The sequence below is a fragment of the Eretmochelys imbricata genome, chromosome 23 (genome assembly GCF_965152235.1).
Source record: "Eretmochelys imbricata isolate rEreImb1 chromosome 23, rEreImb1.hap1, whole genome shotgun sequence".
Taxonomy (NCBI): Eukaryota; Metazoa; Chordata; order Testudines; family Cheloniidae; genus Eretmochelys; species Eretmochelys imbricata.
This window is the reverse complement of record NC_135594.1, coordinates 3,271,291-3,298,048: the sequence shown is the minus strand read 5'-3', so window position 1 is coordinate 3,298,048 and position 26,758 is coordinate 3,271,291. Positions and strand designations below refer to the sequence as shown.

Here is a 26,758-nt window from a genome sequence, read left to right as displayed (position 1 = left end):
GATTTGGAGGGGGCGCCTCCTGATTTACACCGGAGCAGAATCTGGCCCTAAAACAGTCAAGGCACCAAAGGCAAATCAAGCGCCGTCTGAAGGAGATGAGCATCGCACACCTTTTGAGCTTGATTTTGTTTTGTTAATTTCCAAAGCATCAGTACAAAGGACCCAGCGTGTAGCTCGAAGATTTAAGGATCATACAGCGAACCTCAGAGATGTACCATGGGCCATGCTTGATGGCGAAAGGCAAATCTAGCCCCATCCCTTGCCGCCTTGCAGCTCCGTGTAGGGCTTATTGCATTACAGGAACCAGCAGCAGGGGAGAAAGCCTGGTACGGAGGCTCAGCTCATGGAGGAAAGAACAAATAAGGAAAGAAAACCATCAGATCCCGGCACCCCTTCCCCCCGCACACAGTCTGAGAGCCAGAAGAAGTCAAGCAGCGGAGATGCCCCAGGCAAAGGCTAGAGAACATTTTAGATCTAGGGGGGTTTTTCCTAAGAGGCAGAATGGGCCAGTGGATTGAACAAAGGACTGGAAGTCAGGATGCCTGGGTTCTATTCCTGACATGCGAGGGGCAGATCTAGTGGTTAGAACAGGGGGGCTGGGAATCAGGGTTCTGCTCCTGCCTCTTGGAGGGGAGTGGGGTGTAGTGGATAGAGCAGGGGGGACTCCTGGGTTCTATTCCTGACTCTGAGAGGGGAATGGGATCTAGTGATGAGGGAAGACTGGAAAGCAAGACCCCTAAATTTAAGATTTTGGTCAATGTTCTTCCTGTCTCTGTGCCTCAGTTTCTCCATCTATAAACTGGGAATACACAGACAGAACCCCACCCGTATAAAGTGCTCTGAGACCTAATACGCTCAGTTGCAGCAAAGCGCTTTTTCACCATTATAAAGACCCAGCTGCAGGGTCCGATGTGTCCTTCCAGTGCCATACATCACGGCCTGCAAGAGCGGTCTTTGGATTTGATCAGTTTAGTTTGTAGCCATGCAGGGAGCTCTGACTCCAGCCAGATAGCGAGGAATTCAGAGTTTCCTAAGGATGCAGTCCCTCTGCTCAACTCAGGGCTGGGTGCCTGCTGCCGGGCTAAAGCCAAGCTTTGGGGCCGTGCAACTCCTTGATGAGCCAGATCCCATCCACAAGTTTCCCGTCCTGAAAGACAAAACCAGGACTCAGGTTCAGGGGTGGCTCCAGGGGATGTTCCTCCACTGCTCAGAACCCAAGACAAGCTTCATGGTGAGCCTCAGAACCCACGGCGGGTCTATGGCAACGTGTTGGGAATGGGGACGGGAGGGATGAATTGAGACCACAAAGGGGCAAGATTCATTCTGTGATGAAGTGGGAATGTTCTTAATGTTTTCCCTGAATACTGTGTGGGTGCCTCAGTTTCCCCGATGCAGTTCTTAAGTATCCAGGTGGTGGGATAAGGGTGTGTGATTGTGGCAGAGCCCTAGGGGGCCAGTGTGATGGTGTCTACACAGAGAATGGCCGACACCCTGTCTCCTGGCAACTGATGGCCTGGGCCCCTCCTCTGCAAAGGTGCCAACTGAAGGTGTTGGAGAACAAAGGGATCAGGTGGCCTCCTGGCCTGGGAAAGAGACAAAGGCCAGAGGAGGGGCTGGAGAGTTTCAGTTTGGAGCTGGCTGGGGAAATGGAGGGAGCCCAGATGGGGCTCTGGCCTCCCTGCCCCCCAAGATGGACCTGACTGAGGGGTCCTGTTTCCTGTACGTACAAGCTCTGTTTTAGACCATGTTCCTGTCGTCTAATAAACCTTCTGTTTTACTGGCTGGCTGAGAATCACGTCTGACTGTGGAATTGGGGTGCAGGACCCTCTGGCTTCCCCAGGACCCCGCCTGAGCGGACTCACTGCGGGAAGCGCACGGTGTGGACGGGGATGCTGAATGCTCCGAGGTCAGCCCCAGGAAGGTGGAAGCTGTGTGAGCTGCTTGCCCTCGAGACAGGCTGCTCACAGAGAGGAGGCTGCCCCAGAGTCCTGCCTGGCTTCGTAGGGGCAGTTCCAGAGCATCACTCAGTGACTCCGTGACACATTCACACTGGTGGCAGGGATGGGATTGCAATATATCCCCAGTGGCATGAAGATGTGCCTTATCCCCCCAGCTCTCTAGAGCTATTTCCCCTCCACCAGACCTGCATTCTGGATTTCACTAAACCCTTCCCCTGCAGCCCCCTTAATCTGAAGCACCGATTAAGCATTCAAATGAAGTTGATTATCACGTTTCTAACACAGGAAACATCCATGTTTAGCAAACCGCAGCTACAGGGATTTGGATTTACTCCTAATGCTAGGAGAGGCATGGGGTCTAGCAATTAGAGGAGGGAAGGCTGGAAGTCAAGACCCTGAGGATATGAATTCAATGTTAGGTTGCTCTGGAGAGAGGTGGGGAGAACTCTGGGAGGTTCCATGGCTCAGGCCCATTTCCACTGTGAACCCACCGAAGTTAGAAGGACCAAAACAGCAGGGATCTGCCCGGCTTCCCACCCAGCTCCCGCAACACAGGAGCCAGATTCCCAACAGCCTTCAGCACCTACTCCCAGCCCCCACTCCTCACTAGACCCCACCACCCCTCTCTGCTTGCCCCCTATATCCGCTTGGAGCTGGACAAGCCCAAATGCTTCCTGTGCCTTTCTCCAGAGCCGCCCAGCTCCGGACTTCTCCCATCCTAGGCTGGAGGAGAGTTCAGCGCTGCTTTACCCCCGGGGTTTCCCCTCTCTGCCACTGCCTCGTGGTAACACCCCATGGGTGCCAGCTGAGATTCAGGGAGAGGTTGCTATGGCAGGAGCTGTCCAGGTGGTAGCATTCAGAGGGAGAGGGACCCAGTGGGTAGAGCCGGGAGGGGGGGGGCTGGGAGGGGGGGGCTGGGAGGCAGGACTCCTGGGTCCTCTCCCCAGTTGTGGGAGGGGAGTGATGTCTAATGGTTAGAGCAGAGGGGTGCTGGGAGTCAGGACGCCTGAGTTATATCCTTGGTTCTGGAAGGGAAGTGGGGTCTAGTGGTTAATGTTCAGTGCCCAGATACCCCTGCAATGGGTCCACTGCACAGTCCAATGCACATTGAGCCAGCCCAGGTAGGGATCGGATCGGGCAGGACGGGGTGGGCGTTGGTGGGGGTCCATCCGCCGGCCATGCCATACCTGGTCGTCAGACACTTGCTCCAGCCAGATATGGCTGCGGTTGACAATTTGCAGGCGCGTGTAGCCGTAGTCCTTGATGCGCAGGGCGCTCCACTCCCGTGGGTAGGGGACGAAGCAGTCCAGCCTCTCCTTACAGCCCTGTGGGGGATGGAGGGGGGCAGAGCACACTGCATGACCACGTTGGGGCAGGGGGGAGAAAGAGGGCAGGGCTACATCTTAGCTTCGTTCCCAGCTAAACTCCTCCTCCCACTGCCTCAGCCCCACCTCCACTGCACATCAATCCCTCCACCCCCTATCCCTTTCAAGGCAACGTGGCCTAGCAGATAGAGCATTGGATGGAGACCCCGGTGCCCTTGGGCGAATCACTGCCCTGCCCATGCCTCAGTTTCTCTCTTCTCAGTCTGCTCCCAGCTTCACGCCTCCTCTCCCAATCCCTCCATCTTCTCATGGAGCCTCTTACCCCAACCCATCCATCCCCTGGGCAGCTGGGGCCCAATCCTACCCTACCCCCACACAGCGGGACTGTCCTGGGACAGGATCAGGCCCAGCTCCACTCCTCGTACTCTTGCCCTTAAACTAACACCCCCAACAGGCATCTAAATTAGGCCCCGATCCTGGAAGCGCCGCACTGAATTTCTATGGGATCTGAGGGCACTCAGCACCACTCAGGTGGTGTTTGGTGCTTAACGGGATCAGGCCCTTAAATCGTGGGCAGAGACACCCGGCCCCGCGGCCGTCAGCGGTAGGTTTCACCATTGACTCGCATGGCGAGCAGAGGCGGGCCCGTGGCAGCTGGTATCGGCCCGTGCTGCTGGGCGCCACACTACCAGTCTCGGGCACCCGCTGTCACTTACAGCCGATCCGGTGATGATATGGACGGGCGCCCGGGGATTGGTGTAGGGCGATTTGGTGCTGCCGTTGTAGACCTGCAGTGCGGGGAGGCAGACGGGGTCATTTCAGACTCAGGTCTTGGACTCAATCCCCTAATCAGGCTGGACAGCGACCCCGGAGAGACCCCCCCAGACACCCGCAACCCCCACCCCAATCAGGAGTCACCTGATAGTTGTAGACCGGCCACAGCCTCTCGTAGGAATGTTCATGGGCCCACAGCTCTAGGTCGACACCTGGTGAAGAGAGGACAGCACTGGCTCAGGACTCTGGCCACTGGATCTTAGACCCATGGCTGGATTGGGGGCCTAGGCATGCTCTGCCCTGGGGCCCTGTCGCTGGGCGAGCCGGCCCTTTAAGAGATAGGGTGTGGGGCTCAGCCCATGTTCCCAGGTGAATCACGGGAGAGTCCAGGTAGGAGACAGGGAAAGAAATATTCATTGCCCAAACTGTCATAATCTGTGTCTCTACAAGAACACGTGGAAGGGATCATGTACCAACCGGGACCCGCTGGTCCTTCATATGAGTCCATACTGTACAAAGAATGAGAAAGGTGGGCTGGGAACAGGAACAAAAAGGAGTTACGCAAGCAGGTACCTAAACCTAGCCTGCCCTACAGAAGGTAATGCTATGCCACCCGCTTGCCTGGGCCTGCGGGATAAACTGAGCAAGGCCAGACCTCGGAGGGCGATGAAAAAAGCAACCAAAGCCATCAAGCTAAATGAGTGGGTGGGGAGGGGGGCAGGCCCCTTAACCAGCATGACGGGGGACAGAGCCTGCGGCGCCAGGATTCCTTCGTGGAACTGGAAACAGAGACAATAGGAGATAGAAGCAGAGAACTCCTTGGAGGTGCCTGTCACCTGGGGGGGCGCACGAGGCCAGAGCTGAGAAAGGTGCTGGGGGCCCGAAGTCCCTGGGGTGTGGGCTCTGTCGCTGACGTCCGGGAGTGTCCGGGGAGAGGGACTGGGCCCAGCAGGGGAGACTCAGGCCCGTTGGGGGTCTCCCTGCATCAGTACCCAGGCTGGCTCATCCCCACGCTACGCACCGGCTGCTGGTGGCAGGGCTCTGGGCTAGGGCTGCATGACACAGAGACACCCAGAAAGTGACAGAAGCCCGTCCTGGTCGGCATGAGCCCCCAAAGCGCCTTGGTGCCACTTTGCCACCCTTCCCCCCATCGCCCCGGAGCTCCAGCTGACAGCCCCAGCGCATGTCCTGCAGGGGGAGCTTCCCAGGTTCCCTCCTAGGGGGTGCTGCCGGGGGAGGCTGGAGGGATGGGGGGTGAGGGGCAGCGGGTACCGTATTTATAGAACAGGTCCTCCAGGCCGTACTGATGTTGGGGGAGCCCTCGGCGAACCTGAGGAGAAAGACAGCGGGGGGGAGAGGGGAATCAGCAGCTGGCGGGGGGCCTGGTGGGTTGCCCCACTTTCTCTCCCTAAGGCCCTCCAGCGAGGTCCCCCCGCCCCCTGGAACGGCCTCCCTGGATCAGTCTGCAGGTCCCCACTCGGCTCCCTCCCCGCTGGGTGCGAGAGCATCCCCCCTCTCTCCTCCGCAGCGGCTCCCCCCCACTCACGATGCTCTCGTGCTTCGTGCAGTCGTCTAAGTCGTTGTTGGAGCAGTACATGGGCCGATGCCCCATGGTGACGATCCACGGGCGCCGCCGGTGCCGATCCGGCCGCGTGGCCTCCTGCCGTGCCACCGGGGGGAGAGAGAGACTCTGTGAGCGAGAAAGTCTGGGCGGGTGGCAGCCGGGGGTGGGGGCTTGGGGGCGTGTCTACCTGTAGGTCTCTCTCGAGCCATTGGTACTGCTCCTGGACGAGGTGGCGACCGTAGTTTAGGTAGAAATACACCTCAGTGGAGAAGGAGATGACGTGGGCAGGGCCGATGTCCCAGCTCGGGGGGCAGAGAAGCAGAATCATATGGTGACAAGGGAGGGAAGGCGAAGGATGAGCCCTGTGCTATGCTGGGGGGAAACTGAGGCACACGATGGGGGGAAGCAGCCTGCCCCTCAACACACACAGTGAGTCAGTAGGAGCAATAGAACCCAGGAGGCCCGGCTCCCAGCCCCCTGCTCTAACCACTAGACCCCACTCCCCTCCCAGAATGGGATAGAACCCAGGAGTCCTGGCTCCCAGACCCCTGCTCTAACCACTAGACCCCACTCCCCTCCCAGAGCTGGGATAGAACCCAGGAGTCCTGGCTCCCAGCCCCCTGCTCTAACCACTAGACCCCACTCCCCTCCCAGAGCTGGGATAGAACCCAGGCGCCCTCCAACCCCCTCACACACACACTCTAACCAAGTACGGCCAGGCCCAGAGAGTCCTGCCCCAGGTGTTCTTATCCTCCTGCACCTCTGCCAGGGTCGGGCACCTGGGGCTGGAATGCTGCCCCCTGGGGGCGAGGTGGGGTGCTCACCTGTACCACAGGCCCTCCGTGTCACCAGGCATGCTGAATCGGGCACGGTAGTTGGAGAAGTTGCTGGGGGAGGGAAGAACAATTAGAGGCTGCAGTGGGGGTGTGTGTGTGGGGGGGTGGATTTAATCCTTCCAATTCCCAGCCCGGCATCTCAAGCATCCCTAATGCACCCCTCACCCTGGCCTCTAGGCTGCCACTCCTAGTCCGTCCCCCGGGAGCAGATGGAGACACCTCCGGCTCCGCCACCTCTTTCCCCGCCCCAACCGCAGGCTGAGAGGTTCCCAGGGCAACAAATTCCCCCCACTCACTATTTCTCCTCGTGGTTCCCCGGGCATGTCATATACGGCACCGATGCAGCAATGGGCTCGATCTTGCGCATGAAGGCATCTCCGACCATGGCATTACACTACACCCCAGAGACAGTCGCATCAGCCGAGGCACCTGGGAACGCTGCACCCTCAGAGTACATTTACATGCCTGGGGGCTGCGTGTACCCCGGGTGGCTGGAGGGCCACATGCCTGGAAGCGGGTGGGCAGATCCGTGTGCAAATGCAAACACATGTGTGCGTTTGCATACATGGCCACCAGGGCACGGATGGGGTGTGGGGTGGACGGGGCCAACCCGCCTCGCATCGTTGCTTCAATTCCCATCGCAGGCTACACAGCTCCCTAGCACATCCCGAAGCAGTTCCAATCTCCCATGGGCCTGGGCTCATAATACCAGCCTCCTGGGCAAGTCGCCGTGTGCGGGAATCAAACCCCCACCCCCACGTGCCAGCCTCTGCCAGCTGGGTTAGTTCCAGGGCTGGAGCAGCTTTGTAAACCTCACTGAGTCCATGAGGCATGCAGGGTAGAGATACCCATACAGGCTGGGTGGGACGCACACAGGTGAATGTACATACATGGGGGCACAAGCATCTCTGCTAGAAACCCTTGGAGATGAGCACACAGCCCCTTCTCCTGGGGGACCCCTCCCAGCGTTGGCCCTAGATCTCCACTGCAGAGACACCAGTGAGTGGGGCCAGCCCCCCAGACATGGAGGGGAGCAGGATGGGGCACAGCCGGAGGAGAAGCGAAGGAGAAAGAGGCAGCATGGATACAGAATTTACCTGGTCCATATCATAGGCAAAATCCCCTGGGAAAGACAAGAGGATCACAGTGAATCGGCTGCTCTGCCCTGGGGGCAGGGGGCAGCCTGGGCGCAGATTTTACCCAGATTTGAGGTTACCCCCCCAGTTTGAAGCCAACGATGCTGGCTTGTTGCCCTCTGAATCCTGCTCTAATCCCTGGAGGGGAGAGGGGTGCTCTCGAGGGCTGAGAGGCAGGGCTGCCCAGGGGATTCAGGGGGCCTGGGATCTTCAGCGGTGGGGGTCCTTCCACTCCGGGTCTTCAGGTCACTTTGCCAAAGACCCGGAGCGGAAGGAGCGGTGGCGGGTCCTTCACCCCGGGTGTGTTCGGCAGCACTGAAGGACCCCCACCGCCGCCAAAGTGCAGCCGAAAACTCTCGTGGGGACCCCTGCGGGGCCCAGGGCAAATTGCCCCACTTGCCCCCCCCCCTTCTGGCCGGCCCTGCTGAGAGGTGAGTCTAGTCCTTGGCTGACATCCCCAACGAGGGGGGCAATTAGAGCCCCCAGCAGTGCTTTGGGGGACATGGGCCCTGCCATCCTAGGAGCTGGACACGGACCCAGCGCGTTCATTCCTGGGGGCACCAACAGTCATGAGATGGGGATGACTGTCGGTCATTCCTGACATGGATGGGATGGGAGCTGGCGCCCCCTAGACGGAAAAGGCCCCGTGTCCCATTCCCCCCCCCCCCCCCCCCCCGCCCCGAGCCAGCCAGTCTCCTGCCCTAGGGCTGGATCACCAGCGCCCACTAGAGGGAAAAGGCCCCGTGTCCCATTCCCCGCCCCCTGAGCCCATCCCTTCTCCAGCCCCAATCCCAGGGCCTGGGGGAGCACGGCATGACACCGACCTACGTGCAGGATCACGTCGTACATGTCCAGCTGCGTGTCGCGCAGAAGCCTGGGCAGGGACTGGGGGTTGATGTTCCCCATGTCGCCAAAGACAGCAAGACGCGGGCTCCAGTCGGTGCCATTCGGCAGAGCCCGGAAGCTGTGGGGCCGGCTCCAGCCCAGCGGGCTCCCGCAGCGATAAGCTACAGGGGAAGAGCAGGGAGAGACTCAGACACCTGTAGGGCGACCGGACAGCAAGTGTGAAAAATCGGGACGGGGTGGGGGCTAATAGGAGCCTATATAAGAAAAAGACCCAAAAATCGGGACTGTCCCTATAAAATCGGGACATCTGGTCACCACAGACGCCTGCTTCTCGTGTGTCCGTCCGTCCCTCCCTCCCTCCCTGCTGGAGGGGATGAGCCCTGCTCTATGTGTGTTCACACGTGATTGCACAGAGAGCAGAGTTTGCACGGCCGGGGGCTGTGTGCACGTGGATCGGACTAGCTGGCAGCTGTGTGCGCGTGTGCGAAAGAGAGAGATTGGGGAGTGTGCATGGCTGGGTGCTCAGGGTGGGGGGGTATTTGGGCCCAAGGCAGATTTGAACCTGGTGATGGTGGATATTGCTGGGGGACACTGTGCTTGTGTGCGTGCCCCGCCTATCAGTGTGCGCGCGTGTCTCAGGGCACGCGTGAGCGTGACAAGGCGTCAGGGAGCGTGGCCGGGTGTCTGGGCACGCGCCCCCCTCCCCCCCGCCCCATCAGTGCATATCCCCAGGTCTCAACGGCCCTGCTGCGCCCCCTCCCTGTGGGGGCCCCTTTCTAGAGCCCTGCCCCCATGGCTCTGTCCCTCAGTCTGGTGGCGTGGACGTGGCTTGGCGTGGACGAAGTCTGCAGTGTGCGGGGCCCACTGCCGGGAGAGGAGCCGCGGCCGGGCCCCCGCTTACCGTAGCGCTGCCCGGGAGCCAGACCCCGCAGGGTGACCCGGTGGATCAACATGCTACGGTGCAACCACCCGCCGTCCACGAACCGGCTGGCTTGGCCCTTGGCGGAGGTGGTGAAGGCACCGCCCGGCTCTGGGCCGAACTCCACGATGGAGCCGGCCGGGTCGAAGGTCGTCCAGGTGACGGTCATGGCGGTGGGGTCGCCTGCCGGGGTTAGAACAGCCTGATGAGCGCTCGGAGCCCGAGTCTTCCCCGGGACGCCGGCCCTCTCCCTCCCACCGGCTCTGTCTAGGTGCTACAAGGGCCAATTACACACTGAGTCGGCTCCAGACACTTCTACCCTGCCCCAGAACCAGCCTCTGGCTCCAACCCTCCGGCCAGGCATGGATGGGCCAATGGCCAGGCCTGGAGCCAGATCTTGGTTTCCAAGGAGCTGAATCTGCCTGAGAAACTGATTCAACCTTCCCCCATCTCACCAGCACTCTGGAACTGAGGCAGGGAAGTGTTTGCAGGGGGTTGGGAAACTGAGGCACAGAGAGGGGAAGGGACTCACTTGAAGCCAGAAAAAGTGGTCACTGCCTGAGCTGGGAATAGAACCCAGGAGTCCTGGCTCCCAGCCCCCCTGCTCTAACCACTAGACCCCACTCCCCTCCCAGAGCTGGGATAGAAACCAGGAGTCTGGGCTTCCAACTCCCCCTACCAACCACTAGACCCCACTCCCCTCTCAAAGCTGGGGACCCCAGGCCCGGTGATATAAACATCAATAACCCAGTGGAGCTGGGCTCCCAGTCTGCCCCACCCTCGGTCCCCCTGCTAGGAGGCGGAGCCCCGACAGCCTCACCTGGGTAGGAGAGATGCACTTGCTCGGGCTGGGTCCGGCGGATGCCCTGGCACAGCAGCCAGGGGAGCACCAGGCAGAGCAGGCAGAGCCAGCCATGCAGCCCCATCCTCGCCCTGCTCTTCCCAGCCGTGTGGAAGAGGGATGGGGAAACGAAAGCTGTGGGGTGCTGGCCTGTGAGCAGGTCAGATCCTCCTGTGGTCCTGAGTCAGCGCCACGCGGCTCTGATTTCCGCAGCCTGATACGTCAGCGGTGAGGCCAGACAGCTCCTGGGGGGCAGAGTTCAAATTCCCAGAGTTAGGGGGGGACCCTGATGGGGGACTGGATCTCGGGGGGCCCAGATGGAGGGCTGGGAGCAGGGGTCAGGGGGAGCTGGGTCCGGGTGTCTCCTAGTGGGGAGGCTAGGAGGAGGTCCTGGGGGAGCTAGCTCTGGGGCTCCCTGATGGGGTGTAGGAGCAGAGTTATTGGGGAGCCGGCTGCAGGGGACAAACACATCCCTTGTGGTGGATCCCTGTATAGATAGCCAACACACGCCACCCCAGAGGCAGCTGCATCTCAGCACCGGGAGTGGGATGCCTGTAAAAACAGCCCTGGAGCCCTCACAAAGGGGGGCTGGGGGGATACAGTCTGTTGGGGAGGGGTTGGGGAGCCCTGGCAGAAGGGGGATGGGGGGCCCTGGGACAGCAACCAAAATTCTCCCTCCCACCTCAAGCCCCAGGCTGACACCGGCTGCCCCTCCCCTGCCAGTTGCTCCTGGCTCCGCCCCGTGGCACTAAGCAGGTGCCCCTCCGCACCACGCTGGCCCACCAGGACGGGCAGCCCAGAGTCCCACTCCTGGGCGAACCTGAGAGCAGAGCAGAGGCAGACAAACAGGCACACCCTGTTACCCAAGCTGCCACCCACACCAGCCATCCTGCCCCCCAACTCTGCCCAGAACCCCAATTAGTTAAGGGCTCGGCCGGTGCCAGATGGGAAACCTTGCAAACGGACGACTTGTGCAACCACGGAGTGAATAGTGCCAGGGAGATACCAGCGCCCCCCCACACACACACATACTGCCCCCTGCCCTGGCATTAAAGCCCCAGCTCCCTTAGCCAGGGGGTGATGGGAGAACCTAGCGAGGCCCAAGAAATCAGTCATTGGAGAAGCACCGAGGGATGGATCCACCTCAGGGATTCCTCGCGGGAGGGGACGGGGCACAGGCCGGCAGAGACGCCAGCTTGACCTGACTGGCTGGGTTATCCAGAGGCCGGTGTTACAACATTAGAGCAGGTCACGAGACGGAGGTGGGGGGGAATGAGGAAGGAAGAACTGGCGCTTCTTAGGTCAGGGTGCTGTGTTAGACCAGGGGGGCTGGGAGCCAGGACTCCTGGGTTCTCTCCCCAGCTTTGGAAGGGGAGCGGGATCTAGTGGTTAGAGCAGGAGGTGTGGGCTGGGAATCAGGACTCCTGGGTTCTATTTCTAGCTTTGGGAGCTTTCTACCCCACTGTGGCATTCCCACGCATGGCAGCAGCCAGACTGCAGATGCCTTGGGGCAGGGTCCAGCTCCATGCCTGGGCTCTGCAATTTGCTGGGTACCAGTTTCGGTGCTGATGACATCATCAATCATTCCTTGGCTGCTCTCAGCCACCCCCACCCCGATGGAGGTGGTTCAGTGTCATTGACCCCATTTGTGCAGGTGAGGAAACTGAGGCACAGCACGTAGCAAGGGACTTGCCCAAAGTCACATGGAGAGTCTGTGAGACAGCAGGAATAGAACCCAGCCCTGGGAGGTCAACAACACTGACCTACTTTAACCACCAGACCCCCACCCATAGCTGGGAAGAGAACCCAGGAGTCCTGGCTCCCAGCCCCACCCTGCCTCTAACCACTAGACCCCACTGCTCTCCCGGAGCTGGGGATCGAACCCAGGAGTCCTGGCTCCCAGCCCCCCTGCTCTAACCACCAGACCCCACTGCTCTCCTAGAGCTGGGGAGAGAACCCAGGAGTCCTGGCTCCCAACCCCAATCCACCTCTAACCACTAGACCCCGCTGCTCTCCTGGAGCTGGGGAGAGAACCCAGGAGTCCTGGCTCCCAGCCCCACCCCCACCCACTAGACCCCACTGCTCTCCTAGAGCTGGGGAGAGAACCCAGGAGTCCTGGCTCCCAGCCCCACCCTGCCTCTAACCACTAGACCCCGCTGCTCTCCTGGAGCTGGGGAGAGAACCCAGGAGTCCTGGCTCCCAGCTCCCCCCCTGCTCTAACCACTCGCTCACACACCCCTGCCGGTACAGGGGTCTCCCTAGCCCCGCAATCGCGTTTACCTCCCTCCTCCGCAGCCGCCCGCAGGGCCAGGGCTCCCGCGCTGTCCTCCCAGGGCTGAGCCCGGTCAGCTCGATGCACGCACCAGGCTGCCCCGGCTGCTGTGGGCTCCCTCCGCCGCCCGCCCGGCAGGTGCTGCAGGGCAGGGGCGGAAGGACGTCAGCCCGCAGGAAGCACCGAGCGAGCCATGGGCTGGTGGCAGCCGGCCAGCCCGGGCAGGGAGGCAGAGCCGCACTCCTGGGTCAGGGCATGTGCCCAGGCTGCCCGGCGGCAAAGGCCACACACCGGAAAAGAAGCTTGGGGCTCAGGACTCCTGGGTTCTCTCCCCAGCTCTAGGAGAGCAGTGGGGTCTAGTGGTTGGGGGCGGGGCTGGGAGCCAGGACTCCTGGGTTCTCTCCCCAGCTTCAGGAGAGCAGCGGGGTCTAGTAGTTAGAGGTGGGGGTGGGGCTGAGAGCCAGGACTCCTGGGTTCTCTCCCCAGCTCCAGGAGAGCAGCGGGGTCTAGTAGTTAGAGGTGGGGTGGGGTTGGGAGCCAGGACTCCTGGGTTCTCTCCCCAGCTTCAGGAGAGCAGCGGGGTCTAGTAGTTAGAGGTGGGGTGGGGTTGGGAGCCAGGACTCCTGGGTTCTCTCCCCAGCTCCAGGAGAGCAGCGGGGTCTAGTAGTTAGAGGTGGGGTGGGGTTGGGAGCCAGGACTCCTGGGTTCTCTCCCCAGCTTCAGGAGAGCAGCGGGGTCTAGTAGTTAGAGGTGGGGTGGGGTTGGGAGCCAGGACTCCTGGGTTCTCTCCCCAGCTCCAGGAGAGCAGCGGGGTCTAGTGGTTAGAGGTGGGGTGGGGCTGGGAGCCAGGACTCCTGGGTTCTCTCCCCAGCTCCAGGAGAGCAGCGGGGTCTAGTGGTTAGAGGCGGGGTGGGGTTGGGAGCCAGGACTCCTGGGTTCTCTCCCCAGCTCCAGGAGAGCAGCGGGGTCTAGTGGTTAGAGGTGGGGTGGGGCTGGGAGCCAGGACTCCTGGGTTCTCTCCCCAGCTCCAGGAGAGCAGCGGGGTCTAGTGGTTAGAGGTGGGGTGGGGCTGGGAGCCAGGACTCCTGGGTTCTCTCCCCAACTCTAGGAGAGCAGGGGGGCTGGGAGTTTTCCGACAGTGGCCAATGCCAGGTGCGGGGGGGACACCAGGTGGGAGAGCGCTGTGCGGGGGAGTGGGGCAGGAGGTGAATGGGGAGCACTGAGGAGTGTGTACAGGAGGAGGGGCACCAGGGACAGTGCGGGTTGGGGACGACGCCGATTTACACCAGCCGGCGATCAGACCCTGCAGCTGGGCTGAGCGGAGGAGCCGGACCCGGGGGTGTTTCCCGCATCCTCTTCCAAGCAGCCCCCGGGTTGCAAGGGGAGAATCCGGTGCTCGCTTTGCACCCATGTAAACGAGAGCCGGGGAGAATCCGCTGCTCAGTTTGCAGCCGTGTAAACGAGGCCAGGGCCGGCTCCAAGGCGGGGCCGGGGATCACATGAGCGGATGCAGCGAGGAGCGGTAGCTGGGCCTGAGCTAGCCAGGCCGCCCCGCGGCCATGGGGCAGGCGGCGAGCCGGGCTCCCCCGGCCCCGCTGGACCCGAACCCGAACTCGAACTCGCTGCCGGACGAGCTGCTGGCGCTGATCCTGAGCTGGGTGCCGGGCCGCGTCCTGGTGACCCGCTGCCGGCTGGTGTGTCGCCGCTGGCGGGACCTCCTCGACGGCCCCACGGTGTGGCGGCTGCAGGGCGAGAGGCGGCCGGGCTTGCGGGCCACCCTGGCGGCCGCCCGCCTCTGCCTCCCGCCGCGGTGGAGCCGGATCTGCCTGCTGGAGCCCTTGGGGCGCAACCTGCTCCGGAACCCCTGCGGGCAGGGTGGGTGCCAGCCCGGGGGCGTGGGAGAGGGATGGGGGGGACTCTATTGGGGGGGCGAGGAAAGGGGGGGATTAGGGAAGGGAGGGGGTGGGGATTGTGGGACTATGGGGGGAGTTATGGGGGGCGAGGAAAGGGGGAGTAGGGATGGGAGGGGACCATGGGAGAGGTATAGGTGGGAACACGGGAAGGGGGTGGAGAGAGTCCAGGGCAGGGGACACCACAAGAATGGCCATAGTGGGTCAGACCCATGGTCCATCTCTCCCAGTAACCTATCTTCTGACAGTGCCAGGTATCACGGGGGGGCAGAGGGCATGGGAGGAGGGGGAACCAGGTGGGAGAGCAGGAGGTGAATGGGGAGCACTGAGGAGTGTGTATATGGGGAGGGATATGTGGCGTGGGGGGGGCAAAGGAGAGGGAGCACCAGAGTGGGGGAAGGGGAGAAAATTATCACTGGTGAGGGAGGGGGTGATGAGAGGGCACTGGGGCAAAAAGGTACCTGGGGGTCTGGCAGGTGTGAAGGAAGGGTGTCAGGAAATGGGGGGGGGGGGAGTCTCCCTCCTCCCTAGCAACCCCTCCTCCCCAGATATTTATTTCTCTCCCGGTCTATTTTCGAGAGCCACATTAACCCACTCCTCCCACTCCCCTGGGAATGGGTGCCCACCAGAGCGTCGTCCCCCGCCCCATCAAACCAGCTTCCAACACACCTTGCCCCCCCTTCTCTTGACGCATCGTCTTCCCACAGATCAGTTCTGTCACTGGCAGGTGGAGCATGGGGGCAATGGCTGGATGGTGGAAGAGAACCGCTGCCCAGTCGAGGATGCCCCGGCCCAGACCTGCTTCGTCTCATCCTTTCAGTGAGTCTATCCCCTGAGCCTTCCCGTTTGCCGCCCAGCTTCTGTGTGCGGCAGAGAGCTACCCGTTCTCCAAAGGCCAGTCCGGTCCTGGTCTGGCGTGTGCCCCTATGAATCCAGAGTCACTTGGATCGACCCAGCATAAATGAGACCCAGAGGTGCCAGGCCTGAGTCTGCCCTGCAGCTTGTACTGTCATGTCCCAAATATATGTACACACCAGTAACTCCGGAGTGGCTCTGGATTTAGGCCAGGGCTACGCTACAGATTCCTGCCGGCACAGATCTGTCGGTCAGGTATTGGGAAGAGAGTGGTGCTAGCAGAAGCCCCCAGTGTGGATTCAGTTTTACAGTACGGACGGACGGGGGGAGAGAGACTGTGTGTGTGTTTTGGGGGACAGAGAGTGTGTCAGCATGCTGTCTTCTAAGTTCAGACAGTGGCAGAAAGCAACCAGTCCTGAGGCAGGGAAAGGGGGGAACCTTGGGATGTCACTTGAGGGATTATGGGACAGCTCCGGAAGCCAGTTACAGCACAGAAAGCCATCAAGTGTGTACACTGGCCATAGAGCGCTGTGCAAATAGCCTTACGGGTTTTTTTGCAGCGCTGCAACTGCGGAGTTTCTGTGCACAAAGTGGCTTGGCAGCGTGTACACGTCTTCCGTTTGAGTGCAAAACCCTGCTTTGCTGGGCAGAAACTTGCCAGTGTAGACAAGCCCTAAGTAAATCTGGAGTCACTTCAGGGGGGTCGCTCCGGATTTGCAGCGGTATAACCAAGATCAGATGCAGGCCCTGACTCTGTGCTGCCCTTGCGTTATCATGACACACACACAAACACATGCTACCCAGGTGTCGGTATCAACCCAAGGTGTCTGGCAGGGGAGAACTGGGAACGGTGTACCCCCAGATTTACGAGGCCTTCTCTGTACTGCTGATTTGCTGCCCCTGCCCCAGCAAACTCCTATAGCAGACATTATTTGCACTGCGGGAGCTGACCCCATGAGTTCAAATCATGGCTTATGGCAGCGTTGCCTGTCTACACAGGGAGCTGTACTGCGGGAGTGCCCAGAGGCTTGAACACCTGAGCTCTGTTTCTGGCTCTGCTCTGTGACCTTGAGCAAAAACTACTTCCTCTGTCTGTGCCTTGGTTTCCCCTCCCACCCTTTGTCCACTGTGTCTACACCGTGAACTCTTTGGGACAGCGATTGTCTCCTCCTAGAGTTCATCTTGACCTGCCAACATGTTAAAACCACAACTGCCCTAGCTACAGTCGGATTTCAACACCTGTCCACTAATACTCTCTTTTTCCCCCCCAGTGTCCACAGAGTCTGTGCAGCGCCCAGCACAATGTGGCCCTGACCTCAGTTAGGTGCGATTGCAATATCTCATTAGGGTTTCCTTTTCCCCTCTGTAGGTGGTGCATCAAATCGCAGCTCGTAGATCTTCTAAAGCAGGGGTTGTGGGAAGAACTGCTGGATAACTACCAACCGGAAATCTACATCTCCGATTGGTAAGTTTCACCCTCTTCTCCCTAGAGGCCTTAATGGTCTCCTGCTGAAAGAAATGGGTTTGTGTCTTTGCTCCTGATTTCTGATGTCCAAAATAAGACACCTGCAGTTTCCTTTATTTCTAGTTATAGGGGCCACCTGTGCCTCAAAATCAAAGGGTTTGGGTTTGTTTTGGGGTGGTTGGTTGGTTTTTTTGTTTTTTTTTTAAACCTTAAAAATATCAGGCCTGTTGAACCTTCTTTGATCTCTTTTTTTGCTGGAGGTCCCCTTTGAGGACCCAGAGATGTGGGTTGGGAGCCCTCTTAGCCCTTAATTAAAGCAGTGAGAAGGGCTGGATTTTTAACAGTGAGTTTCTCCAGCCCAACTGTTGGTTGGGGCTTGCATCAAATGCATGTTCGCAGGTTGCGTCTGTTCTCGGACTTGCTGGCTAGGATCATAGACGGGCTGCCCTGAAGTTGCTGGGCTAGACAAGAACAGTGGGTGAGGATGTTACGTGCTTGGAGCTAAGATGCTGGTGCAAATCCCCTGACTGATGGGGACCAAAAACCCGGTGGTGCTGCATGTGTTGGATTTGGCTATGTGTGTTCCCAGGATTCCTGTTACCTTTTACGTTCGGGGGCCTATGTCCTGTCTCCCTCTTGCTTGTTCCCCAACGTCTGCTCCCATCCCCCAGGTGGGGCGCCCGGGAAGACTGTGGCTGTGAATACTCCATCTGCGTCAAGCTCCTGGCTGCCGACGGAAGAACTGTAATTACTGAATTCCAGGCCAACCCCGATCCCATACAGCAGTGGAACGACGCGCGGTATCACCAGGTGAGCCGACTCCGTTGCCAGCTCTCTGGGAACATTAAGGGACAGGGAGTCAGGACGCCTGGGTTCTAGAACCGACTCAGCCACTGGGTTGACTTTGGGCAGGTCACTTCCCCTCCCTGTGCCTCAGTTCCCCTGGGAAAGGGGGATAACCATACCAAGATCTACTGTGAAGCGCTTTGAGATCTACCATTGAAAAGTGGTAGGGATGAAGTGGGTGTAATTTATAAAATTATGTAGGTTTTATTACGGAGGAGCGGAGGTGCAGGTGGCGGCGGCAGAGAGAGGAATAGAACACGGGTCTCCTGACATCCAGTCCTCTATCCATTAGCCCACCACAGGTGACAGATGGCTAGGGCTAGTGGGTGTTCAGCCCCTCTTTCCCCACCCCCACCCCAAATCTATTCCTGCCTGCTCCACTCGGCAAGCAAAGCTCTGTATCCAGCTGCACCAGGGCCAGGAAGGAGGCAGGAATGGCCCCACCTGTGCACGGAGACTCGTGTTCCATGACGCTCTAGCGCTGGGGTCCCCAACTCAGTGCCTGCGGGTGCAATATGCTATTCCCACAAGAAAGGTTGGGGACCACTGCTCTAGCGGGCTCCTCTGAGTTCTGCAAGGGGCTGGAGTCGGGCCCAGACCTGTGGGACGGGAGTCACCATCAGCGCTCCCTCTAATTTTTCCCACCCATGTGCGGAATGAATTTTGTTATGTGCAGGGTGGATTTGATTTAAATCATGATTTAAATCACTAGTCAGGAAGACTCCATTTAATCATGGATTTCTACATAAAAGTGCATTCTTGTTGGTTGTTTTATACATATTCTTCACAACTCCGAGACAGACGAGACCCAAATTGGGTCTCTTTTATGGCCTGCAGCCATTATAGGCTTTCCCTTCTAGTGAGAGAATGGTATGGTAGATCTCAGATCAATGAAGGCTACACTCAGAAAGACCTCAAGACTTCTGGAATATGCTGCTCAAACAGTTTCACTTTTGTTTCTACTGCCTGTCCCTCCCTTCTCACATTTAGCTCCAGACTTCTTCTTCTTCTTGTCCAGATCTATTCCACCCCCAACAACCTTCTATTCACTGAACTTTTTGAAACTGCACTCTTAGAGAGAGTTAAGGGACTGACTGTGTGTACATAAATTTGCAGAGGGACAGTAGGGTTGAGGCCTGTTATTTCTCACCTCTATATATTTATTTTAAAACATGTTTGCTGTTAACAAGCATGTTACCTCTGGAGACACAAATCCACAGTCTGAGAACTACAAAACTAAGCATCTCTGATGGTATCTTCTAGACTGAGCACTGAGTCCCATTGGGTAGATAGAAAGATTAAATCGTGGTGGTCAAACTTTTAGGCCTGAGGGCCACATTGAGGTTCCCAAACTGTATGGAGGACCGAGTAAGGAAGGCTGTGCCTCCCCAAACAGCCTGGCCCCCACCCCCATCCACCCCCTTCCACTTCCCACACCCCCTCAGAATCCCCAACCCATCCATCCCCTCTGCTCCTTGTCCCCTGACTGCCCCCTCTGGGGACACCCTGCCCCTAACTGCCCCCCTGGAACCCCACCCCCCATTCCAACCCCCCGTGCTCCCTGTCCCCTGACTTTCCCAACCCCTATACAGACCCCTCCCCCCTGACAGGCCCCCTGGGACTCCCACACCTATCCAATCCCAGCCGCCCTCCCCACCCCCCGAACCTCCACCCCATCCAACCGCTCCCTGTTCCCTGACTGCCCCCTGGGACTCCCTGCCCCTTATCCAACTCCCCCACCCTCTTATCACACCTCTCAGAGCACCAGGACTGACAGCTGCGCTGCCTGGCTGCAGCCAGCCACGCCGCAGCGCCCTCTAGAGCACCGGGGCAGGCCGGCGGCTCTCGTAGCCACGCTGCCCGGCAGGAGCTCGCAGCCCAACGTGCTGGCGGCATGGCGAGCTGAGGTAGCAGGGGAGGGGCTGGGGGCTAGCCTCCCCAGCCACGAGCTCTAGGGCCGGGCAGGACAGTCCTGTGGGCCAGATGTGGCCCATGGGCCATAGTTTGCCCACCTGACCTAAATAGTCTATACAGAAGCCCCTGGAACCCCATAAAATTGGGTCCCTAATTCATGAACTATTGGAGGTCATTTACAAAACTTTTCTTAAACATTACATGAATATATTGTTTCATACTATAGAATTAGAATTTATAATCCCTATTCCATGATGAGATACATTATAGCTCAAAGATATCTTAATTAAAATTATCTTTAGATAAGTTTTTTCCTCAAAAAGCATTTTATCAAAAAATCCTTTTTTTTTTTTTTTTTTTCTTAAATCATTGATTTTTATCCACCCTGGTTATGTGCACCAATATGGAGGTGATGTGTGGGAGGGGGCTCAGGGCTGGGGCAGAGGGTTGGGGTGCAGGGGTGTGAGGGATTTGGCTGGGGGTGTGGGCTCTGGGGTGGGGCTGGGGATGAGGGGTTTGGGGTGCAGGAGAGTGCTCTGGGGCTCCCTCCAGCCCTCTGTCCCCGCGGCAGCTCTGGGGCTGGGGCCAGGGAATAGGCGCCCATCCCCGGCCATGGGAGGTTCAGGCCACCCCTCCCACGACCGTGGCTGAGTTAGGGAAGGGGTGCCTTGGCCACGCCCTGAGCACCTGCACAGAGCTAAATAGGTTGCTGCACGGCCAAGCACCTTACAGGGAACTTAGGCCACCACTCTGGGGGGAATGTGGGACAGGCCTGCTCTCCGACCCCCCACTCACTGCACAGTGGCTATTCCGTTTTGCCCAGCCCCTGCTCTGCAAGAATATCTTCACCAGTCTATGTAGCCCCGACTTTCTCTGGAGCACATGGATTTGTGACAGAGTCCAGAGATCAATCTGGGTTCCTTTTCCTTCCCTCCCAGGTGTCCTACTGGTTCAGGCAGTACGGCCGCGGAGTCCGGTATGTGCATTTCCTCCACAAAGGGAAGGACACTCATTTCTGGGCAGGACACTACGGTGCACGGATCACCAACTCCACAGTCATGGTGAAGCTCAGCTGAGAGCCAGGAGCGGGTCTCCACGAGTCTCACGCGAGCCAGAATGATGATCTCCATTTGCCGCTGCGAGCTCCTCTCCTGTCCTAGAACAAATCAGAGGGATGCGTCTCCTTTAAATTAATATGCCCCTACGCTTTTTCGGTCCGTTCTTTCCGGCCAGCCTCATCCTGCACAGGACAAAAGAGTACCGTGGCGACTCTTGAGGTTCCTAGTGCCTGTGAACCTGCCCCTGCACAGCAAAAGCAACAAGTCTTTAAAGATGGAAACAGCTGGGCTTGTGCCATTATTTGTGGGGCTTTGGGACTGTGCCATCAGAGCGTGAAGGGGTTAAAAAAAATAGTTCTTTGAGGTGTTTTTTTTTACCACCGTGAGGAGAAGTTGTCAGATCTTCTCTGCCACGTTTCCGTTTGGAAGCTGCAGAGATTTGGTTTGGGAGCTCGCTGTGTGTTCTGTTAACGGAAGAGTTTTTTCTGCCAGCTGATGCCTGTGGCGTTGCCTGTCTGATGTGTATCCAGATTCACAGGCAGGTGAGCAAAATACCCCTCCGTCCCCCCATGTTAGTTAGATTGCATGATTCTGCGGAAGCGGGGGTTAGAACCCAGCTCCTGCAAGCTTCAGGTAGTCCAGCGCTCATGAGAATACCATACAGGGCAGCCCTTGGACAAACGTAAATAGCTGCTTGTTGATTGTCCCGGAGTTTATGGGGAACGTAACCTTCAGGTCTGTTCTCACTGCACTCGGATCCCAGCAAAGCCAGCAGGCGTGGTAGATGCTCAGGCCTCTTGCTGACATAAACCAAGGGTCAGCTTCTGAAGTGTGTAAATCTGGAAAGACTCCAGAAGAGTGACTCCAGACTCACACAGGTCTACATGAGACCAGAACCGGGGCCTAGCAGTGCTTTGGTGCAGTTCCCTCCCCGTGGGGGGGCGATGTGGACGTAAGGCAAAGTCTACTCTTGTACTAACGCATGATCACGGGGCATGAGAAGAGAGTTGTAGGTGGAGCCACAGAACCCACTCCCAGCAGGGGTGGACGGGCAAGACCTTTCTAGGGGACTGGGGTCTAATTCCTGCCACATGGCCCAGCGACGGCCTTCAGTGCATCACCTTGTCCTGCATACAGCCATCGGGATGGGCCTTAGCCCTACTAGTAAAGACAGGCCAGAACCACTGCTGGTATAAACCAGTATCCTGCCATTGGTGTCTTTGCTCTCTTACACCAGCAGGGGATACCGTCCTGTTGACCTGGAGGCGTGATGCTGGGGGATGTGGTGCTCTGTGTTACCTGTCTCAAAAACCCAAATTCTGCCCCCGTTGAAGTCCGGGGCTCTGATTCTCCTACTGCTCAAATGATTGAGTGAAGAAGGAGGCCTGCTGACTCCAATGGTCTTAAGCCTGGTTTACACCGGAGAGATAGAGAAGGGACTTAAGGTAGCCATACAGTCCGAACACTGAACAACCTCCCAGCCCGTTCCCGTGGTGCGGAGAGAGCTGGAATGGATGGTGGCACTTGGAGCAAGGCTGCTGTTGTTTAAAATGATCCCATGGGCCTGGGCTGAAATCCCTGGTAGGTTAGTTACTGAGAGAGCTAATGGGTTTCCTGTTGGTCTGAATTGTTTTTATCAATAAAAGGGTATGGAAGTTTTCAGCTGGTCACCAACCAGAAAAGAGGGGCCAGCGAGTATATGAGCTGTTCAGTTTCAGAGGGCTCTGTCCTGAAATGGAATCGCTGAATATGACATAAGCAGCTTGTTAATGAAGATTAAAGTGCTTTTCTGAACAGCATGTGGTGCGGGTGCTTTCAATGAGAGGAAGAAACGTGGGGACCAGGCACAGCTCAGAGAGAAGGAGGCAGCGGACGGGAGCTTGCAGTGGGGTGGTAATTAAATGATGCAGTCTGGGGGCTGTAGGGGAAGAGCTCTCCCCCTTTGCCTTCTCCCCGAGTTTGTGCTGGGCGGCCTGGCCCAGGAGGGGTAGGCAGCTGTGCCCCCAGTTCCCTGAGCAGCAGGTTGCAAGCGGCTGAGAAGCCAGCGGAGGAGAGGCTGCTGCCCGGCATGCTCAGAGAGGGGGGCGAAGCTCAGGATCGTGCCGGGGTGTGTGTGAAACAGCGTGTGAAGCCTGAGACAGCTCTGCAAGACACGTTCCTCCCAGGGACGCTGGCCGGGGCAACTAAAGGCCGAACCAGCGGTGGGGGGCAGCTGCCTCGGTATCGCCCGCTGGGGCAACAGCGCCCTTGGCAGCCAGTGTGGGGCTGGGCGCGCTGGGTGGGGCTAGTGCCCCATGGCTCCCAAAGCCTTCCCCAGGCAGCAAGCGACCCAGCCCCACTGGCCTCTCCCCTCCCTCCCACGCTGCAGTGGGACGAGCTCTGGCCTGGAGAGGGGAAGAGGACGTGGCCTGAAGCTCACACAGGGACTCAGCAGCAGAGCTGGGGATAGAACCCAGGAGTCCCGCTTCCCAGCCCCGCCCCCCGGCTGCGCTGCACGACTCTGCACGCAGGGCTGTGACGGGTGTGCGGAATGACCCTTGCGCTCTCCCGTAGTTCCCCACCATGATCCCGCCTCCGGGCTCTCCCCGGCCAATCAGAGGAGGGGCAAGGTTCCCCGCGCGCTGACCGACCCAGCGCGGTGGAGGGGCGGGGCTCCCGCGTGGCCAACCAAGAGGCGGCGCGGCCGGAGCCAATCAGAGAGTGGGGGGGGGGCGGGGCCGAGCGGCGGAGGGCTCGTGCGGAGGAGGGGAAGGGAAGGCAAGATGGCGGCTGCGGAGTGAGGTCAGTGTGGATGGCGGCGAGGGGTTGCGCCGCCCCTCCCCCACCGGTTTCTCTGGGGGGACGCCTCCCCCTCCCCCACCCCACATCTGAAGCCCTGGTCAGCGGGTCAGGGGAAGACCCCTCCCGTTCCCCTGCCAACGCCCCCCCCCCCCCCCGGTCCTTTCTCTCCCTTCCTTCCCCCCAGCTGCCCCTCGGTGGTTGGGGGGGGGGTTCTCCCCCCCCGCCCCCAGCTGGTGCCCTAACTTCTCGCCATTCTCCTCCAAGCTGCTCCCCTGTGATTGGCAGAGGGGAAAGGATTTCCCATCCCCCTCCCCACTTAGTGCCCCGCCTTTCAGCCGCTCCCCCCTCCCCCAACAGCTGCTCTGGGGCTGGGGAGAGGGCCCCGTTTCCTCTCCTCTTCGTGGTCCCCTCCTAGCTACTCCGTGTGGGTGTTCCCTCCCCTCCCTCTTCCCAAGCTGGTGCCTATCCTGCTCTTCCCCTCCCAACCACTTGGGGGCGTAGGGGATTTGTACCCTCCCCAAATCAGCTGACTTGTCCTGCTGAAAAATCCCACACCCACCTCCCTGCCTTGCCCCCGTTACTGTGCCCCCTTTTTCAAAACCGTTGTCAGATTCCCAGCCGTGGTGGGCCAGGTGTGTCCCCACACAGGTAGAGAACAGGCTGAGCCTTCCACACACATGCACCCCAGGACCCTTCAGCAGGCCTCAATCCGAATCTGCTCTAGGAAAGTGGGTCTGTGACTCTGTTTAGTGCTTGGCAAAGGAGCAGCTTTGTAACCTGGATGCGTCATTCCGCCTAGGAACTGGGCAGAGGCTTGCCAGACTCGTGCCACGTACAGCAACAAACCCCTGTCAGATAGTAACAATTCTCACTCGCTTTTCTTCTGGGCTAGTGATTTTAAAATGATAAGCTCTGTAGTCAGTTACCAATCCCATAAACCATCTTGTCTCACTTGACTGAGACTGTGCCTATCAATGTGGTAGCTGGAGTTCCTGCCCACCAGAAATATTAACTTCCTGTTTTCCTTTCTTCCAGGGGACTTGTATTCATGGTCTCTGGGGCTTTAGTGAGCTTTTAATGCGGAGAATGTCATGCAGGGGTTTCCTGAGGTTGCTGGCACCACCTCTGAGATGGAGTACGTATCTGTTTCTATTCATTACTTTGAGTCTGATTGATTCTGGAGTGTTGCTCTGTATTGCTTTGCTATGCAAAAAATGCATTTAGCAACTATACTGGCTCCCAGTCTTCATAGAAATATTGGACTGGAGGGGACCTTGAGAAGTCATCTAGCCTTTCCCCCTGTGCTGAGGCAGGATGGCAGGTGTAACTATCAATAGACCATCCCTGGCAGGTCTATTGGTGGTTTTTAAGCAAAGGTTAGACGACGACAGGGATTCCACATCCTCCCTCGGTAACCTGTTCCAGTACTTAACCATGCTTGGAGTTAGAAAGTTTCTTAATATATAACCAAAATCTCCCTTGAAACGAAGCTGATTCCTTCATGTCCTCCCCTCAGAGGAAATGGAGAACAATTGATTAGTCATCTTTATAACAACCTTGTACATATTTGAAGACTGTTATCCTGTTCTCCCTCAGTCTTCTCTTCTCTAGACTAAACATGCCCAGTTCTTTCAGCCTTTCCCTGTAGGTCTTCTAAATCAGTGTTTCTCAAGCTTTTCAATACCAGGGACCGTCTTGATGCCTCCTAAACTGTGTGAGAGAGATCTCCGGGACCGGCGCTGCTCCACGGACTGGTCATTGAGAAACTCTGTTCTAAATCGCTTATCGTTTTTGTTGCTCCAGGAACAACCAGCCAGGGAACAGGAAGAAATAATCCTAGGGCTGCACAATTTGAATAATTGGGCAGGGGTTTATGCCTTTCTCTGAAGCACAGTTCGGAGGCAGGGTACTACGGTCCTATCTGGCATGGCAAAAGGTGGGATAATGGATTAGAAAGATAGCACAGCATGAGACATAATCCCTAGTGGAGAGAGCACTAGAGCAGAACTCAGGAGACCTGGGTTCTATTCCTGGCTCTGTCGCTGGCTTGTGGAGTGATCTTGGGCAAGTCACGTGCCTCCATGTGCTTCAGTTTCCCCATCTGTAAAATGGGGATGACGATGCTAACCTCTTCTGCAAAGTGCCTTGAGATGTACTGATGAAAAGTGCTAGGTAAGAGCTAGGCATTATTATAGATGGACCATTGTTCTGGTCTCCTACAGGAATAGATGGACCATTGGTACAGAAAGGGATGCCAGCTTGGATTAGTCGGATTGTTCCCAAGTGGTAATTAATGAAACTTCTCTTCCTTATAGGTATCAATGCTTTCCCTCATGCCTTAGTACCAGGGAGATGGCCATTAACCCAAGCTCTGGGCAGGCTGGAAACCCGCACCATGGCAACCCTCAACCAGATGCACCGTAAGGGCAAGCCAAAGTTTCCCCCACCCAAACTCGGCCCCACCTTTGGCAACCCCCAGGTCAAGGGCGTGGTCCTCAAGACCATGATTCGCAAGCCCAAGAAGCCCAACTCTGCCAACAGAAAGTGCGCCCGGGTGCGGCTCAGCAATGGCGAGGAGGTGGTCTGCTTCATTCCCGGAGAAGGTCACAACTTGCAGGAGCACAGTATTGTGCTGGTGGAAGGTGGAAGGACACAGGACTTGCCTGGGGTGAAGCTCAAAATAGTGCGTGGGAAATATGACTGCGCCCATGTTCAGAAGAAGAAATAAGCGCCTCCGCGCTGAGAGGTGTTGTGGGATTGTAAAGTTCCCGGCATAGTAGGAAAGGAGTGTTAATCACGTCTGCATTTGTATCATGGCAGATATCCTCCAGAGACATTACTACTTGCTCTCTACTGTTGTGAAGTATTTCCATGCAGACCATGCTCATTAAATTCTAACTCGTCTCTGAGAGACAGGGTGGATTTGTGTTCTGAACAAGGGCTCTGAGTTGTAGTCTCAGTTCCCGGAGGGTATGAGGGGGTGTCTCTGGCTAAGGGGGCTCTTTGGAAGAGTCACTAAGGCTCGGGGGGGAGGGAGGAGTCTCTTCCTCTGCTCCTGGGAGAGGGGCTTCTGGAGTGTTGATCAGGCTGTGGTACATTGGGGGATCCTGCAGGTACCAGAGGTCTCCAGGAGAGTCACTCAGGGTGATGGAGCACTGGGGTGTTGCTCAGACTGTGGGACATTGGAGGACTCTGAGGATGGGTCACATGGGGGAGTTATGGATTGGGAGAGCACTGGGGGTCTCTGGGTGGTGGGGTCTCCCTGGGGGAGCTGTCTTTGTCTGGGGAGGGCTGGGGGGTGTTGCTCAGGCTGTGGGACACAGGAGGGCTCTGCAGGGTACAGGAGGGGTGTCTGGGGAGGGGGGCTCTCAGCGGGAGGCTCCCCCTGCCCGGAGGCAGTGTCCTTGGATGGAGTGGGGTGGGGTTGCTGGGGAGGTAGGGCTGGTGGCCGGGGGGGG

At 58.3% G+C, this 26,758-nt stretch overlaps 3 protein-coding genes across 6 annotated transcripts; 2 read left to right on the top strand and 1 right to left on the bottom strand.

Annotated features, from left to right (window-relative positions):
* Nucleotides 1–111: 111 nt before the first annotated feature.
* Nucleotides 112–12,629, bottom strand: ACP7 (acid phosphatase 7, tartrate resistant (putative)). Its single transcript, XM_077840548.1, has 14 exons — nt 12,480–12,629; nt 10,179–10,444; nt 9,341–9,541; nt 8,418–8,600; nt 7,555–7,580; nt 6,754–6,851; nt 6,446–6,508; nt 5,809–5,923; nt 5,604–5,717; nt 5,330–5,387; nt 4,202–4,269; nt 4,000–4,071; nt 3,146–3,283; nt 112–1,147 (listed from the first exon to the last, which is right to left on the bottom strand). The coding sequence occupies exons 2-14, from the start codon at nt 10,282–10,284 to the stop codon at nt 1,082–1,084; spliced, it is 1,308 nt and encodes a 435-aa protein (XP_077696674.1). The 5' UTR covers nt 10,285–10,444; nt 12,480–12,629; the 3' UTR covers nt 112–1,081.
* Nucleotides 12,630–13,833: 1,204 nt separating this feature from the next.
* LOC144279079 (F-box only protein 17-like) lies at nt 13,834–22,315 on the top strand. Of its 4 annotated transcripts, none has more exons than XR_013348648.1 (6): nt 13,862–14,346; nt 15,089–15,200; nt 16,606–16,701; nt 17,373–17,511; nt 20,400–21,061; nt 21,760–22,315. XR_013348648.1 is itself a non-coding variant. In XM_077840516.1 (5 exons), the coding sequence occupies exons 1-5, from the start codon at nt 14,031–14,033 to the stop codon at nt 20,535–20,537; spliced, it is 801 nt and encodes a 266-aa protein (XP_077696642.1). In that variant the 5' UTR covers nt 13,862–14,030; the 3' UTR covers nt 20,538–22,315. The 4 variants fall into 4 exon arrangements, 2 of the variants coding, with proteins under 2 accessions (XP_077696643.1, XP_077696642.1); XR_013348647.1 differs by having other exon boundaries at nt 21,757–22,315; XM_077840516.1 differs by having other exon boundaries at nt 20,400–22,315.
* A 935-nt stretch (nt 22,316–23,250) lies between these two features.
* Nucleotides 23,251–26,209, top strand: MRPS12 (mitochondrial ribosomal protein S12). Its single transcript, XM_077840170.1, has 3 exons — nt 23,251–23,300; nt 24,336–24,435; nt 25,616–26,209. Exons 2-3 carry the CDS (start codon nt 24,378–24,380, stop codon nt 26,026–26,028), a joined length of 471 nt encoding a protein of 156 aa, XP_077696296.1. The 5' UTR covers nt 23,251–23,300; nt 24,336–24,377; the 3' UTR covers nt 26,029–26,209.
* The last annotated feature ends 549 nt before the right edge of the window (nt 26,210–26,758 follow it).